Raw genomic sequence first — 15,945 nt, forward strand, 5'->3', positions numbered from 1 at the left:
CCAGCCAGCAGCCCAGTCGGAATCTGGGGGAATCGAAGGTGACCTCCTGGTTCATAGGTCAGCGCTCGATCACGGAGCCCGGTGGGCCGGGCTGAAGATTTTTAGATTATTTACGGAAGGGAGAGGGAGAAACACTGATAAGGTGAGAGCAAAAAACATGGGTGGCTGCCTCCTGCCCGCCCCCAACCAGGGATCCAGCAGCAACCTGGGCGTGTGCCCTGACCAGGAATCAAAGCAACAATCTGGTGCAAGGGATGATGCCCACAGGCCCCTTTCGTCCACGGCCACACCAACCAGGGCTGTCCTGGATTTTTAAAAATGGGCTTTGCAAATGTATTTCAGTCACAAAGCTGCTAAACCACCTGGCAAATGCAACTAAGGTGGCCTCTGAGCCCGCTCCCTCGGGACATAAACCAGGGATTTCTGCCTCTGGAGCCAATAGAGTGCTCGCTACAGGCTGTTTTTCCTTTCTGTGCATTCCCTGAGTAGGACTGAAGTGGGAGCAGGCAAACCCCAGCACACACTTCAGATGTTAGGGATACCCAGGTCATCCATCCAAAACCCTCAGGGGCCTCCATTCATTATGTAGAAAAAGAAGGTGGTTGTGAAAATGCAAAAATAAGTGCTTGAACTCAAAGCCTGTCAGCAGCTGTCATTCCCTCAGCAAACCTGCACTGCTCCTGCTCCTGAGTGTGGGGCTTGGACAGAGATGAATAGGAGAGGGTCCTGCCTCATGGTAAGAACAGCAGCCAAAGGTCTGTGGATGCAAAGAGGGCAGAATAGGTGTTCTTGGTGGTGGGGAGGCCTAGAAGGGAAAGGTGGAGCCCCTAAGCATGGGTCAACAAGAAGTAGCAGTCATTCAATAAATACATACTGATTTATTTATAGGGATAAGCTGGTTTCTTTGGGGATAAATTCAAGAGATGCAAGCATTTTATTAATTTGTGATATCCTTCCCTGGCAGGCAGGGCAGCAAGTTCTAGAATAAACTACTAAAATGATCCTTAAAAAACAACAACAACACATTACCCCTAACAGTCCTGGGGCAAAAGTAAAATAAAAAAACCCACCCCAATGATTCCTAACTGTTTTTGAATACAGAAGCTTAGGATGGAATTTCCACTGGATACATGAGGAAGGTGCAACTTCTGCGTAGTGTTGGGGGCAAAGCGGGAGTAGGACCTCAGCCAACAGATGCCAAGATGATGTCTACTGGCAGCTCCTCTGAACTTCTGGCTGTCACCTGCATTGTAACTGTGTCCAAAAGCAGCAGCCGGGAGCGCACAAGGATGTCATGACCACCCCGGAAGACACCTAGAAGGTGAGAGAGAAACACAGGTGTGTAAGGCAGAGGGGGCTGCAGAGGCTATGCTGAGGTGGCATTTGTAGCAACTGATCAAGGCCGGCCTCGGGTAGTGAAGTGGGAGTAGGCTTGGGACCAGGAAAACTGGACTGAAATGCCTGAGTGACACCTTGCACACATCACTTTAACCTCTCTGAGCTATAGTATCCTCAACCAGAACCATATTTTAAGTTTCTGTCAAGACCAAATGAATTAGTGGACATATAAGGGTGTACCTGGTATCACAGAGGCTCTCACATATGTTGGCTGAATCTGAGAGCACAGATGAAGGGACAGCCCCGCCATGACAAAACCACAGAGCAGGTGTCTGCAAGACCCAGGGGACTGGGTTGCTTCACTGTGGCCGGAAACATGGGCTTGGGGCTGTCAACTGTGAGCAGGGCACTGAAGCAGAGCTACTGTTTATAAACACTCAGGAAAAAAAAAATCTCCAATTTCCTTTTGCTCATTGTTTTAGGTGTGATAATTGTATTATCCACCGCCCCCCCCCCTTTAAAAAAAAGGATCATTAGAGGAACATAGTGATACGGGAAGATTTACATACATGATATATTTGTAATCTGCTTTACAATACTCGGGGGAAACAATGGTAGGGATATAGATGCTATAGTTGTTGAAGCTGGAAGATGAGCACATAGGTGTTCATTACACTATTCTATTTTTTTAAAAATATTTCCATGATGAATGCTTAAAATCCCATTCCTATTAGAAAATTAGACAAATAATATGAAAATGATTCACAAAACAGAAAATAAATACAAATGGTACTTCACAGTTGAGAAGAAGCTTAATGTCATTCAATATACAAGAAATGTAAAATAAAACTACACCAAGATACCATTTTCCATCCAGACTGGCAAAGGTCATAAGGTTTGATAACACACTGCATCAGAGTGTGGAATGAAAGGCATACAATTTCTAGGAAAGGTAACTGGAAATATTTATCAAAATAAGAAATGCACTTTGATGTCAGTGCACACAAGCCAAATAAAGTATGTGGGTATACACATATGCATGTGTGATTATTCACTGTAGCAGTGTAATAGCAAAAGACTGGAACGTTCTTTTTTTTTTTTTTAAATATATTTCATTGATTTCCTACAGAGAGGAAGGGAGAGGGATAGAGAGCTAGAAACATCGATGAGAGAGAAACATCGATCAGCTGCCTCCTGCACACTCCCCACTGGGGATGTGCCCACAACCAAGGCACATGCCCTTGACCGGAATTGAACCTGGGACCCTTCAGTCCGCAGGCTGACGTCCATCCACCGAGCCAAACCGGTTAGGGCGGAACATTCTAAATATTCATCAATATAGGCTGGTTCTATAAAATATGGTATGTCCACACAATGGAATTCGAGGCAGCTACAAAAAAGAATGAGGATTCAGTTTGGAAAGATAAAAAAGTTCTGAAGATGGATGGTGATAACTGCACAATAATATGAATGCACTTAATGCCACTGTACACCTAAAAATGGATAAAATGGTAAATTTTATTTTGTGTATATTTTACCATAATCTGAAAAAGAAAATGAGAAAACTGTAATGATAGGGAAGATTTCCAAAATGCACCGTTAAGTAAAAAGTAAAACCATTTGGCCCTAGCTGGTTTGGCTCAGTGGATAGAATGTCAGCCTGCAGACTGAAGGGTCCCGGGTTCGTTTCCAGTCAAGGGCACATGCCCGGGTTGCAGGCTTGATCCCCAGTAGGGGGCGTACAGGAGGCAGCTGATCAATGACTATCTCTTATTATTGATGTTTCTCTCTCTCCTTTCCTCTCTGAAATCAATAAATATATATATATATATATAAAGTAAAACCATTTGCACATAAACATTTGAATTAAAAAGAGAAATATCTACATATTAGCTTTTATATCCATAAAATCACTGGAAGGATATACTGGTATTGTTTGTAATAGTAACAATGGTTGCCTGTTGGAAGGGAACTGGAAGACTGGCAGCAAAGGTTGGGATGCAAACTTTTCACTGCAGGTCTTTTTATTACTTTGTGAATTTTCAACACCATGAATTTTTCATCCCTGTGATTCCAGTGGGAGCCCACAGCCCAGGCTACATGCAGTGGCATCCAAGCTACAAGATACCCAGGCCCTTCCCAACTGGAAATGCTGCTTACCGGCCAGGAGTAATGTGTGGGTGTTCTTGTTATCCGGCACTTTGTCTGACCTCTCACAAGGGTGCATTCCCAGGAATTTCACAATATTTCCCACAGCCTCTGTAGGGAGAAATGCTAGTATCATTAAGCCACATATTTTTTTTTAAAAAATTTCATTTTCAATTAGTTTCCATTCAATACTATTTTACATTAAGCCACATATCTTTTTTATTTTTTAATTTCATTTTCAATTAGTTTCCATTCAATACTATTTTGTATTAGTTAAGCCACGTAACTGGTCTCCCCCTTGTGCCACCACAGCTTCCCCATCCCCTACCCCTACTCTGAAGGGCTTTTAATAAAGTGGCATCTGAAATATGTACTGCAGAGATGGCTCTGATCCCTGGGGGCATAGGAGCAGGGAGCGAATGTGAGGAGTACTTCAACAGGAGCAAGGACTTTACCTTCCAGTGTCTTGGTGGTAGACAAGGTGAACGTTTCCTCCTTCTCAAACTCATCCCCTACCTCATCCCAGGCTGCTTCGAAGTTCAGCTTCATGACCTTTTGGATGTGATCAGCTACAGTGACTTCCAGGTCTTCCAGCTGGGGAGATGGGAGTTAAAAGTTAGGTCCACACCTCCAGTGGAGAGTCCTTGCTCCACACTGGGCCTCTGCTCTGAACTCACTGCTCACTCTTCCTGCAACACATTGAGCAGTTACTTCCTAGGTGCTGAACACTGTGCTAGGCTCTGGGGATACACAGCAACTTGACCAGGTACCTGTCCTCAAAGTCCTCACGGCCAAGTATTCCCCTGGAAAATGCCCTGACCCAAGTGCTCACCTGAGGGTGTTAGCTGCAAGATCAAATCCCTTTTGAAGCCTGCCTAGAATCAGTGCCTCAAAGATCCAGGGACTGTATAGGAGAGCACACATAGAGGTCTGAGTGTCGCTCCTAATACTCAGGAGGTACTCCCCTTTACTTCAGCTGTGTCCTCTGGGCCTGATCCATGCGTCCATCTTAGCTGTGTCCCTGAACAGGACACATAATTATCCCTCACACATTGGACTAAGTGTACAAAAAGACTTCCCATTCACCCATCCAACAGATCTTCACTAAGCCCTATTCTTGCAGATGTTTAAGGTGTGCTTAAGTAGGACTCAGCTCCTACAGCAAAAGCAATGTCAGACCCAGCTCTCCCAGGAAGCTCACTTGGTCTCGGGCAGTTCCTGCCCACTGGGTCATTGCTGGCTCAGGAAAGGCCTTTCCTCAACAATGACTCTAAGATGATACAACACAACAGTGATGTCAATTGTATTCCACAGTGACAGGCCCTCTAGTTATAAGGAACTTCAACAATCTCCATTCCCAAACTGAGCATCATGGTCTATAATCAGGTGGTACTGAGCCACTGCTCCATGGTCAAAGCCCAGAAAGATTCCATTCTAGCTCAGAAAGGTAGAATTGGAAGGGCCGTTTCAGTGTATAAAAGGACTAGCTAGCAGATACAAACTCATCCAATTTCCCTAGAAAGCAATTTAAAATATAAATGGAAAAGTCTTAAAATCATGCTTACCCTTTGACCAAATTATTCTACTCCCCAGAATCTATCCTACAGAAATAATCTGAAAATTTGTATCCAAAGGGATATTTAATGCAGCATTTATAAATAGTAAAAATGTGGAATCCCAAATTAAAGGAATCAAGTGAGTTATGACATAGCTATATAAGAATATTTTAAAGTCTATGGGTAATGTTTGTTTGGACTTTGTTTTTATATTTTCCAAGTTTTTTTTACACATGAGCATGCATTTTTTTCATGTTAAAAACAGTTTCTTTCAAAGAGAGCTATAAAGCTCAAAACAGCAAGAAAATGCTTCAAGTCTGGTTGTCAGCTTCTGGGGGGAGTTATTCTCAGCTCAGGCACAAACAGCCTCCTGACTCTAGCTTCTTACCACATATTCATCTTCATAGCCTTCATCGTCAGTCTCCCCAGTGGTGGGATCACAATCCTTTACAGTGAACTTCATCATGCAGCTGAATGTGCAGGCCACTGTGAGAAAGAAAGGCTGTGGTGAGGATGTCCCTAGTCACTACAGGGATGAGCTTCTCCATAGGGGAGGTGGCCACAGCCAGCTCTCGAGGCCTTTGCCACATTATCAGTAGTGGCAACATCCAACCCCACAAATCTGGACAGAAGGCACCACCTTGTTGAAGGGCAGAAGAGTTAAGTCATGAGTTTGAGGAGTCCCTTTGTGGGGAAGGGAGAAGGGGAAAGCAGGCCTGGAAAAAGAAGCTGGTGGCTTCCTTGGGAATGTTTCAGTGTTTGTGCCTGTCTCTACTCTTTCATGGTATAATGTAAGGATACTGGTTTGAGGACCAGAAAGATATGGTTTTGGCCTCTTATCAGCTATTTGAACTTAGATAAGCCACTTAACCCCAGTCTGTTTCCTTCATCTATGAATGGGCCTCTATGAGGAGGAAATTTAAAGCACCCAGACTTAGCCATTCTTCTTCTCAGGACTGAAATCAAGGAGTTGAAGCTGTAATAAGAGATAAATGGTCAGCACACTAGCTGCCCATCCCATTCTGACCCTGAGGCCAGGTTGGTATCTGGAGGGGGGCTCACCAGCTGTGGGGTCTTCCTTGGGTAGTGCCACCAGCGTGTAGCAGGTTCCAGGCTGATTGTAGGGTAGGGTCCAGGCGGGCACATAACAGAGCACCTCATAGCCCTCAGTGGGCTCCATCTGCACTGTGACATTCTCCAAGGTCTGGTCATTGAGTGTGTTTGTGCAGTCAAACTGGATTAGGAAGGAAGAAGGGGTTACTTAGACACTGCTCTAGGTCTAAGCCCTGATGCAGTAGAAAAGCCAGGAGATTCTACCTCTCACTCAGGGGCCAAGCTGACTCCCATCCCAGTCACCCTGCTTAGGTTCCTTGTCTCTATGCTGACATTCAGGAGCCAGAAAGGTTCTGGGTCAAGGGTGCAAGAGACGAAAGTGACACCAGGAGAGACCAAGATGGCGGCATAGGTAAACACCGGAGACTGCTGCCGCAAACAACCACTTCAAAAATACAACTAAAAGACGGAACGGACATCACCCAGAACCACAGGAAAGCTGGCTGAGGAGAGACTCTTCAACTAGAAGGAAAAATAACAGCACACCGAGGCTCAGAGGAGGCGCAGTGTGGAAAATACTCAGGTGCGGAGGTGCGCGCGCAAAGCGGGCTGGTGGCTGAGAGCGCGGTTGTCGTTTTCGGTCAGGGGGGAGTCTCAGACTCTGAGCTCCAGATACGGGCGAATCGCTGGGGACTCGGACCCAAACGGGAGAAGCGGGAGTGTCTGGCATCAGTTGGAAGGCAGCTTTCCCTCCGAGGTTTGCAGCGGTTCCGGGGGTTCTGAGAAGCAGAGCCTCTGGGAACGGGACTGAGAGGGGCCATTACCGCTCCCTCCGCCCGCCCTGTTGAGCCCGCCCCGCCCAAGCCCTGCGCAGAGCCATTTGCCAGATCGCCTCAGGCAAAGGCTAGATTAGCACCTCCCCAGAGGACAGAAGTTTTCCGCGGCAGACACAGCTGATTCACACAGCCAGTCGGCCTGGTGGTCAAATCCCTCTAGTATTAACTACAACAATCAAGGCTCAACTAGAACAAGACTGCGCACAAAGACCACTAGGGGGTGCACCAAGAAAGCATAAAAAATGCGGAGACAAAAAAACATGACAGAAATGGAGGATATAGAGCTAAAAATCGCAATTTTGAGGGCTTGCAAAAATGTGCTAGAAGCTGTCAATAAACTTGAGGAGAGAGTCACGAAAACTAATGAGACCCTCGATGCTATGATAAAGAACCAACTAGAAATTAAGCATACACGGACTGAAATAAAGAATATTATACAGACACCCAATAGCAGACCAGAGGAGCGCAAGAATCAAGCCAAAGATTTGAAATGCGAAGAAGCAAAAAACACCCAACCGGAAAAGCAAAATGAAAAAAGAATCCGAAAATACGAAGATAGTGTAAGGAGCCTCTGGGACAGCTTCAAGCGTACAAACATCAGAATAATTGGGGTGCCAGAAGATGAGAGACAGCAAGATATTGAAAACCTATTTGAAGAAATAATGGCAGAAAACTTCCCCCACCTGGTGAAAGAAATGGACTTACAGGTCCAAGAAGCGCAGAGAACCCCAAACAAAAGGAATCCAAAGAGGACCACACCAAGACACATCATAATTAAAATGCCAAGAGCAAAAGACAAAGAGAGAATCTTAAAAGCAGCAAGAGAAAGAGACTCAATTACCTACAAGGGAATACCCATACGACTGTCAGCTGATTTCTCAACAGAAACTTTGCAGGCCAGAAGGGAATGGCAAGAAATATTCAAAGTGATGAATACCAAGAACCTACAACCAAGATTACTTTATCCAGCAAAGCTATCATTCAGAATTGAAGGTCAGATAAAGAGCTTCACAGATAAGGAAAAGCTAAAGGAGTTCATCACCACTAAACCAGTATTATACGAAATGCTGAAAGGTATCCTTTAAGAAGAGGAAGAAGAAAAAGGTAAAGATACAAATTGTGAACAACAAACATGCATCTATCAACAAGTGAATCTAAGAACCAAGTGAATAAATAATCTGATGTACAGAATGAACTGGTGATTATAATGAATCAGGGACATAGAAAGGGAATGGACTGACTATTCTTGGGGGGGAAAGGGAAATGGGAGATGCAGGAAGAGACTGGACAAAAATCGTGCACCTATGGATGAGGACAGTGGGTAGGGATCACTCAGGGGCCAAGCTGACTCCCATCCCAGTCACCCTGCTTAGGTTCCTTGTCTCTATGCTGACATTCAGGAGCCAGAAAGGTTCTGGGTCAAGGGTGCAAGAGACACACCAGTTGGTGACAGACCCAGTCATCAAGTTGGGTCCCAACCAACTCAGTATGGGGAAGCCATTACCCTACAGGACCCATCAAATCTGGGACCACTGCATGGTCTCACGAGGCTTTAGCAGAACCTCAGCCCTCTCTGCTCACCTGGAACACCATGTGGTGGGTGAAGGTGTGTTTGGTGCAGTGGATGACATACTCTGTCTCTGACTCAGTGAGGGCCACAGGCTCAGGCGAGGACTTGAAGAGGGGCCCCAGCCCCTGGAATTCTGGCACTGCTGCCAACTGCTCTGAAAAACACAGGCCACACACACATTTACTCAGCTTCTCAATTCCCAGAATAACTTACTTGTGACGGTTTCTAATAAATGCTCATGCCCAATTCTTAAGGTCTTTCATCCTACTGAGATGGGTGGAGATGTACACACAACTATTTCCTATTTCCTAAATATACTGACATATTTTCTCATCTCCCTAGCTTTGCTCAGTTGTACCACCCACCATGAATACTCCCCTCCCCTTGGTCCCACAAAAGATCTCAGAAGCAACGAACTGACTAGGAGACCTCAATGTTCTAGGCAAAATCCATTTGGAGACCCGCCCCCCCCCTCCCCCCTTCAACTTTAGAAGCTCACCAAAGATTCTTAAAAGAAGATGAAAGTAGGAAAGTACTAAGAGTATTAGATGAATGCTGTTATAGCTACGGAATCTGATCCTATACATTTGTCAGTTAAGACAAATGGCCAATAAAAAATGTTTCATTGTACACCTGAAACTAGTCTAATATTGTAGGTTAACTATAATTGAAAAATACATTAAAAAAAAAAAGATGTTTCAGATTCTGCCCTAGCTGGTTTGGCTCAGTGGATGGAGCCTCCGCCTGAGGACTAAAGGGTCCCAGGTTTGATTCCGGCCAGGGCACATGCCCGGGTTGCAGATGGATCCCCCCAGTAGGGGGCATGCAGAAGCCAGCCAGTCAATGATGCTCTCTCATCACTGATTTCTCTCTCTCTCTCCCTTCCTCTCTGAAATCAATTAAAAAAAAAAAAAGATGTTTCAGATTCAGTGTTGCAGAAAACCCAATCAGGGTGGTCTATGGGCATCTGGTAAAGCCCAGCCCATGGACCCCACCCTGGCCTGTCCAGGTGAATGCGGCATCTGCACAGGATGCCTGCCTATGATGGCTCAAGCTGCTGCTCTCTTCCCTATTCTACATCAGAGGCAGGACTCTTCAAACTATGGTCACGGATCACCTATGTCAGAATTATCCAGGAGCTTGTTAAAAACTCTGATTCCTGCCCTGGCTGGTTTGGCTCAGTGGATGGAGCATCGGCCTGTGGACTAAAGGGTCCCAGGTTCGATTCCGGTCAGGGGCATGTGCCTTGGTTGCGGGCACATCCCCAGTGGGAGGTGTGCAGGAAGCAGCTGATCGATGTTTCTCTCTCATCAATGTTTCTAGCTCTCTAGCCCTCTCCCTTCTTCTCTGTAAAAAATCAATAAAATATATTTAAACAAAAAAAACAAAAAAAACCAACAGCACTCTGATTCCTGGCCCAAATGGCGTGGTTCAAGGCTGAGCATTGACCTATGAACCAGGAGGTCATGGTTCAATTCCTGGTCGGGGTACATGCCTGGGTTGCGGACTCGATCCCCAGTGTGGGTGGTGCAGGAGGCAGCCGATCAATGATTCTCTCTCATCATTGATGTTTCTATCTCTCTCTTCCTCTCTAAAATCAATAAAAATATATTTTAAAAAAAACAAAACTCCAATTCCTGGACCCATCCCAAAAATGCTTTATCAGAATCTCTGGGTTTGAGACCCAGGAAACTGAATTTCTAGCAAGTTCCTTAACTGACAAATGTATAGGATCAGATTCCGTAGCTATAATTATATCTAATTATATTTGAAGACCACTACTCTAAGACTTCAACTTGTCTTTCCAATTTAATTGAACTCCTTAAGGACAGGAATTGTACCCTGCGGCCAGGGATCTGATATTTTTTCCTGTACTTAGTAGGTACTCAATTCTACTTCAGGGATAGAGACAGAAAGTAGGCATTATTGTTATTATTTTGCTTCCTCCTCACCACAAAGAGTCTACATGATTGCTTCAGTCCCCTGCAGCCTAAAAGACATTATCTAACAAATGTGCAGGCAATAGGATCCAGCCCACTGCTGGAACTTGGCAGTGGGGTATAGGGATAGGCCTTACTAGATACCCAGAAACAGTCAGCTTACATATTAGGAGGAACTTTTAGGCTATCATGATCATCAGCCACCAGAATGTGTTTCTATGGGAATTCATTTCCCTGGGCCTCAAGGTTCTAGAACTGGTACTTACTACCTGGGGGATTTTGCTTCTAGCTATCAGTCAATATTTCTGAGTTTCAGTGTCTTCATCAATAAAATAGATACAATAATCTTTCTCACAGGGTTTTTGTGATGATAAATAAGACAATAAGTGTCAAGATATAGCAAAGTTTCTGTAACTTAACATGTGACTAATAAATGTTATATTTGGAAAATTATTCAAAATGGAATTGATAACTTCTAAGAGGCTTAGAAGGAATCTTCCTTGGAAGGTGTGACAGAATGATCACCCCCACCCCCAAGAGACTCACATGCTAATTCCAGAACCTATGAATATGTTTTGTCACATGGTAAAAGGGACTTTGCAGATAAAATTAAGGTGGATCTTGAGATGGGGAGGTTATCTTGGATTACCTGTGGGCTCAAATGTAATCACAAGGGTCCTTATGAGAGGGAGGCAGTTGGTGGCCTGAGTCAGACCGCTTTGAAGAGGCTATGTTGCTGACTTTGAAGATGGAGGAAGGGGTCACTACGAAAGGAACATAGGAGGACTCCAGAAAGTAAAAACATCTAGGAAACGATTTTCCCCTGACTGATGTTTCTCTCTCTCTCCCTTCCTCTCTGAAATCAATTAAAAAAAAAAAAAGATGTTTCAGATTCAGTGTTGCAGAAAACCCAATCAGGGTGGTCTATGGGCATATGGTAAAGCCCAGCCCATGGACCCCACCTTGGCCTGTCCAGGTGAATGCGGCATCTGCACGGGATGCCTGCCTATGATGGCTCAAGCTGCTGCTTTCTTCTCCATTCTACATCAGAGGCAGGACTCTTCAAACTATGGTCACGAATCACCTATGTCAGAATTATCCAGGAGCTTGTTAAAAACTCTGATTCCTGCCCTGGCTGGTTTGGCTCAGTGGATGGAGCATCGGCCTGTGGACTAAAGGGTCCCAGGTTCGATTCCGGTCAGGGGCATGTGCCTTGGTTGCGGGCACATCCCCAGTGGGAGGTGTGCAGGAAGCAGCTGATCGATGTTTCTCTCTCATCAATGTTTCTAGCTCTCTAGCCCTCTCCCTTCTTCTCTGTAAAAAATCAATAAAATATATTTAAACAAAAAAACAAAAAAAACCAACAACACTCTGATTCCTGGCCCAAATGGCGTGGCTCAAGGCTGAGCATTGACCTATGAACCAGGAGGTCATGGTTCAATTCCTGGTCGGGGTACATGCCTGGGTTGCGGACTCGATCCCCAGTGTGGGTGGTGCAGGAGGCAGCCGATCAATGATTCTCTCTCATCATTGATGTTTCTATCTCTCTCTTCCTCTCTAAAATCAATAAAAATATATTTTAAAAAAAACAAAACTCCAATTCCTGGACCCATCCCAAAAATGCTTTATCAGAATCTCTGGGTTTGAGACCCAGGAACCTGAATTTCTAGCAAGTTCCTTAACTGACAAATGTATAGGATCAGATTCCGTAGCTATAATTATATCTAATTATATTTGAAGACCACTACTCTAAGACTTCAACTTGTCTTTCCAATTTAATTGAACTCCTTAAGGACAGGAATTGTACCCTGCGGCCAGGGATCTGATATTTTTTCCTGTACTTAGTAGGTACTCAATTCTACTTCAGGGATAGAGACAGAAAGTAGGCATTATTGTTATTATTTTGCTTCCTCCTCACCACAAAGAGTCTACATGATTGCTTCAGTCCCCTGCAGCCTAAAAGACATTATCTAACAAATGTGCAGGCAATAGGATCCAGCCCACTGCTGGAACTTGGCAGTGGGGTATAGGGATAGGCCTTACTAGATACCCAGAAACAGTCAGCTTACATATTAGGAGGAACTTTTAGGCTATTGTGATCATCAGCCACCAGAATGTGTTTCTATGGGAATTCATTTCCCTGGGCCTCAAGGTTCTAGAACTGGTACTTACTACCTGGGGGATTTTGCTTCTAGCTATCAGTCAATATTTCTGAGTTTCAGTGTCTTCATCAATAAAATAGATACAATAATCTTTCTCACAGGGTTTTTGTGATGATAAATAAGACAGTAAGTGTCAAGATATAGCAAAGTTTCTGTAACTTAACATGTGACTAATAAATGTTATATTTGGAAAATTATTCAAAATGGAATTGATAACTTCTAAGAGGCTTAGAAGGAATCTTCCTTGGAAGGTGTGACAGAATGATCACCCCCACCCCCAAGAGACTCACATGCTAATTCCAGAACCTATGAATATGTTTTGTCACATGGTAAAAGGGACTTTGCAGATAAAATTAAGGTGGATCTTGAGATGGGGAGATATCTTGGATTACCTGTGGGCTCAAATGTAATCACAAGGGTCCTTATGAGAGGGAGGCAGTTGGTGGCCTGAGTCAGACCGCTTTGAAGAGGCTATGTTGCTGACTTTGAAGATGGAGGAAGGGGTCACTACGAAAGGAACATAGGAGGACTCCAGAAAGTAAAAACATCTAGGAAACGATTTTCCCCTGGAGCTCCAGAGGGAGCTCAGTACTGCCAACACAAAACTCATTTTGGACTTCTGACCCTAGAACTGTATGATAATATATTTGTGTTATATTAAACCACTAAGAGTGTGGTGATTTGTGACAGCAGCATGAGGGAACTAATACAGAAGGAAATGTTTTGAGTTAGGAGTGATCCCAGCCCTGGCAGGGTACTCAGTTGGTTGGAGCGTCGTTCCATACATCAAAAGGTGGCGAGTTCGATTCCTGATCAAGGCACTTAGGGGAGGCAACTGAGCAATGTTTCCCTTTCATATCGAGGTCTCTCTTTCTCTCTCTCTCTCTCTCTCTCTCTCTCTCTCTCTTTCTCTCTCTCAAGTCAATAAAAACATATCCTTGGGTGAGGATTAAAAAAAAAAAAAGTGATCCCAGTTAGAGCAGGATCCTAGCTTTCCTGAATCTGAAAGGTAACATGTTGACAGGAGACAGGATTCTGAAATGGACTGGGAAAGAAAGGATTTAATGCAGTTCAACAATAACGATCTACTCTGAGGAAGGAAGGCACTGTGCTAAGTGCTGTGTATACAACCACACAGAACTATTTAAAACAGAAGAGGTAGAACAGAAGTGACCAGACAGAAGAGCTTAGGAGATCAGTGAGGGCTTCACAAAGGAAGAGGGATATGTGCTAGTCCCTGAAAGTAGGAATTCAATGGATAAATGGTCTGGCAATTAGATACATAGCTTTGTCACTTAATGCAAGACCAGAGAAATAGATAAATACTTAAAATGTTACAATACAACTTAGACTGAACACATCTGGAACCTAAGAAAAAGTACCCGTCTTAAAATCCCAACTGTTCTGAATCAAACATCCTGAACTGGCCTGGGTTCCAGCCGTTTGAGGCTTCAGAACCAAGGCTGAGAGGCAGCTCTAAGCCAGTTTTATTTGGATCTTAATGTCAGCTCCTTCACCTGTTTGCTGTGCAACCTTGGGGAATTACTCTCTCCGAACTTCCAATTCCTCAGATTCCAAGTGGACCTAATATCCTCCACATGAGGATCAAATGTACTGTGAAAATACTCTCAGGGCTCAGCATTGGGACAGGCCCAATAAACAACAGTTCTTACTCTGAATTCCCGGAGGAGGACAACTACTCCAAAGCTGAGGAGACTGAGCCCTGCTCCTAAGAGCCCCACCAAGTACTGTTACTCACCCTGGAAGATCTCCTGCCGGGTAGCTGCCACTTTCTCAGGCTGCTTAACTGCTGTGATGGGGGTGCTTTCTGCAGGAGCAAATACAATGGTGATCAACAACTCCACTAATGGGGCACTGTGGTGTTGAGCACAGTGCTGTTATTTAGGGATTACAATTTTCTGAGAGTGTAGTATTAAACATGTGAGAAAGAGAGCAAGTGTGTGTGTATGTGTGTGCGTGTGTGTCCATTTCCTGGAGCCAGACACAAAAAGGATTATTCCCTCCTCCCAGCACAACCCCATCCATCCTGGTTAGGTTTAGTGGCTTCATGGCCAATGCAGACCCTCCAATGAAGGCCTGAACCTCAGGGCCTCTGAAAGGAGTACAGGTGTTACTTACCTGTTCTTTGCTCTGCCATGGGTGCGGTGGCCAGGGGCACAGACTTGAGGTCAAAAGGTTTTTCTGATGGTTCTAGAGTATACTGCTGTAGAGCCCTCTCCAAACCAGGGATGGACACGGTCAAACCTAGAAGCCAGTGAGAGAGAGGTCACTCTGCTTGGAAGGAATGACAGAATGAGCACCAGGAATCCCCCATGGAAAACAGGCCCTGAGATCGAGGTTGTATGACCCTGAGAAAGCCACTTAACTCTCTGAGCCTCTACTTCTTCATCCAAACCCTCCTTGATAGGATTGGTGTAGGGGATAAATATACATACAGCAGGGACTGGTAAACAATAAAGCACTATACAAACTGTGTTTTAAATTAATGACTAGTGTTTCAATTCACTGGGCTGTTTCCACCCACGTTGGGTAAACCACATGACCCAGGTCTACTGGGCTCAGAGGCATGCCATGAAGCGGCCATGGAAGTTTAGGAAATTCGTGCCTCAGATTATCCCTGCTCAGTCAGAGTAATGAAAAGGGTCACAGCCCTAGGAGGGTGTCAAATACAGAGCAGGAAAGGCTCACCATTTAGGATGTAGCTCGCATTGAGGGCCTTCTGCTTCTGCTCCAGGACATTGAGATAGAAGGTGGCTCGGTCCCTGACTTCATTGTCATCATCCATCACACACCTGCAGCCAGAACACAAGGCACTTCTGAATAAGGGGTGACAGGATGGGTACTGAAAGCTTCATTACAGTGGTGAGAGGAAGCCGGTCTCTTCAAGCTCTGAGAGCACAGTCCCAGATGTGGTATCTAGCCATCAAAGCCATGAAGGGACCCACAAAACTCTAACTAATTATCAGGGGGTGACCATATTCATAGTCCCTGGATTCTCTCCCAAAAGCCAACCCAGGAGGAAGGCAATGAATCTCCTGTATTCAAGAGCACATGTCACACATAAAAATTAGTATGACCCTGTAATTTCACTCCTAGTTATATCCTCAAGAGAACTGAAAACATATGTCCACACAAAAATTTGTATAGGAATGTTCATGGGAGGATTATTCACAGGAGACAAAAAGTAGAAACAGGAGAAACCAAGATGGCGGCATAGGTAAACACCAGAGATTGCTGCCTCGCACAACCACTTCAAAAATACAACTAAAAGACGGAACGGACATCATCCAGAACCACAGGAAGGCTGGCTGAGTGGAAATT

At 44.7% G+C, this 15,945-nt stretch overlaps 1 protein-coding gene across 1 annotated transcript in view; it reads right to left on the minus strand.

The window, feature by feature from the left end:
* Positions 1-858: 858 nt before the first annotated feature.
* COPG1 (coatomer protein complex, subunit gamma 1) overlaps positions 859-15,945 on the minus strand; it is a 33,185-nt gene continuing 18,098 nt past the window's right edge. Inside the window, exons 16-24 of the mRNA XM_005871450.2 lie at positions 15,313-15,416; positions 14,743-14,868; positions 14,363-14,431; positions 8,513-8,655; positions 6,105-6,276; positions 5,431-5,528; positions 3,942-4,080; positions 3,499-3,597; positions 859-1,314 (exon numbers count right to left, since the gene is read on the minus strand). Coding sequence (XP_005871512.1) covers positions 1,184-1,314; positions 3,499-3,597; positions 3,942-4,080; positions 5,431-5,528; positions 6,105-6,276; positions 8,513-8,655; positions 14,363-14,431; positions 14,743-14,868; positions 15,313-15,416 — 1,081 coding nt within the window. The 3' untranslated portion in view covers positions 859-1,183. The remainder of the gene's footprint in view (positions 1,315-3,498; positions 3,598-3,941; positions 4,081-5,430; positions 5,529-6,104; positions 6,277-8,512; positions 8,656-14,362; positions 14,432-14,742; positions 14,869-15,312; positions 15,417-15,945) is intronic.

Source organism: Myotis brandtii, unplaced genomic scaffold (assembly GCF_000412655.1).
Source record: "Myotis brandtii unplaced genomic scaffold, ASM41265v1 scaffold342, whole genome shotgun sequence".
NCBI lineage: Eukaryota > Metazoa > Chordata > Mammalia > Chiroptera > Vespertilionidae > Myotis > Myotis brandtii.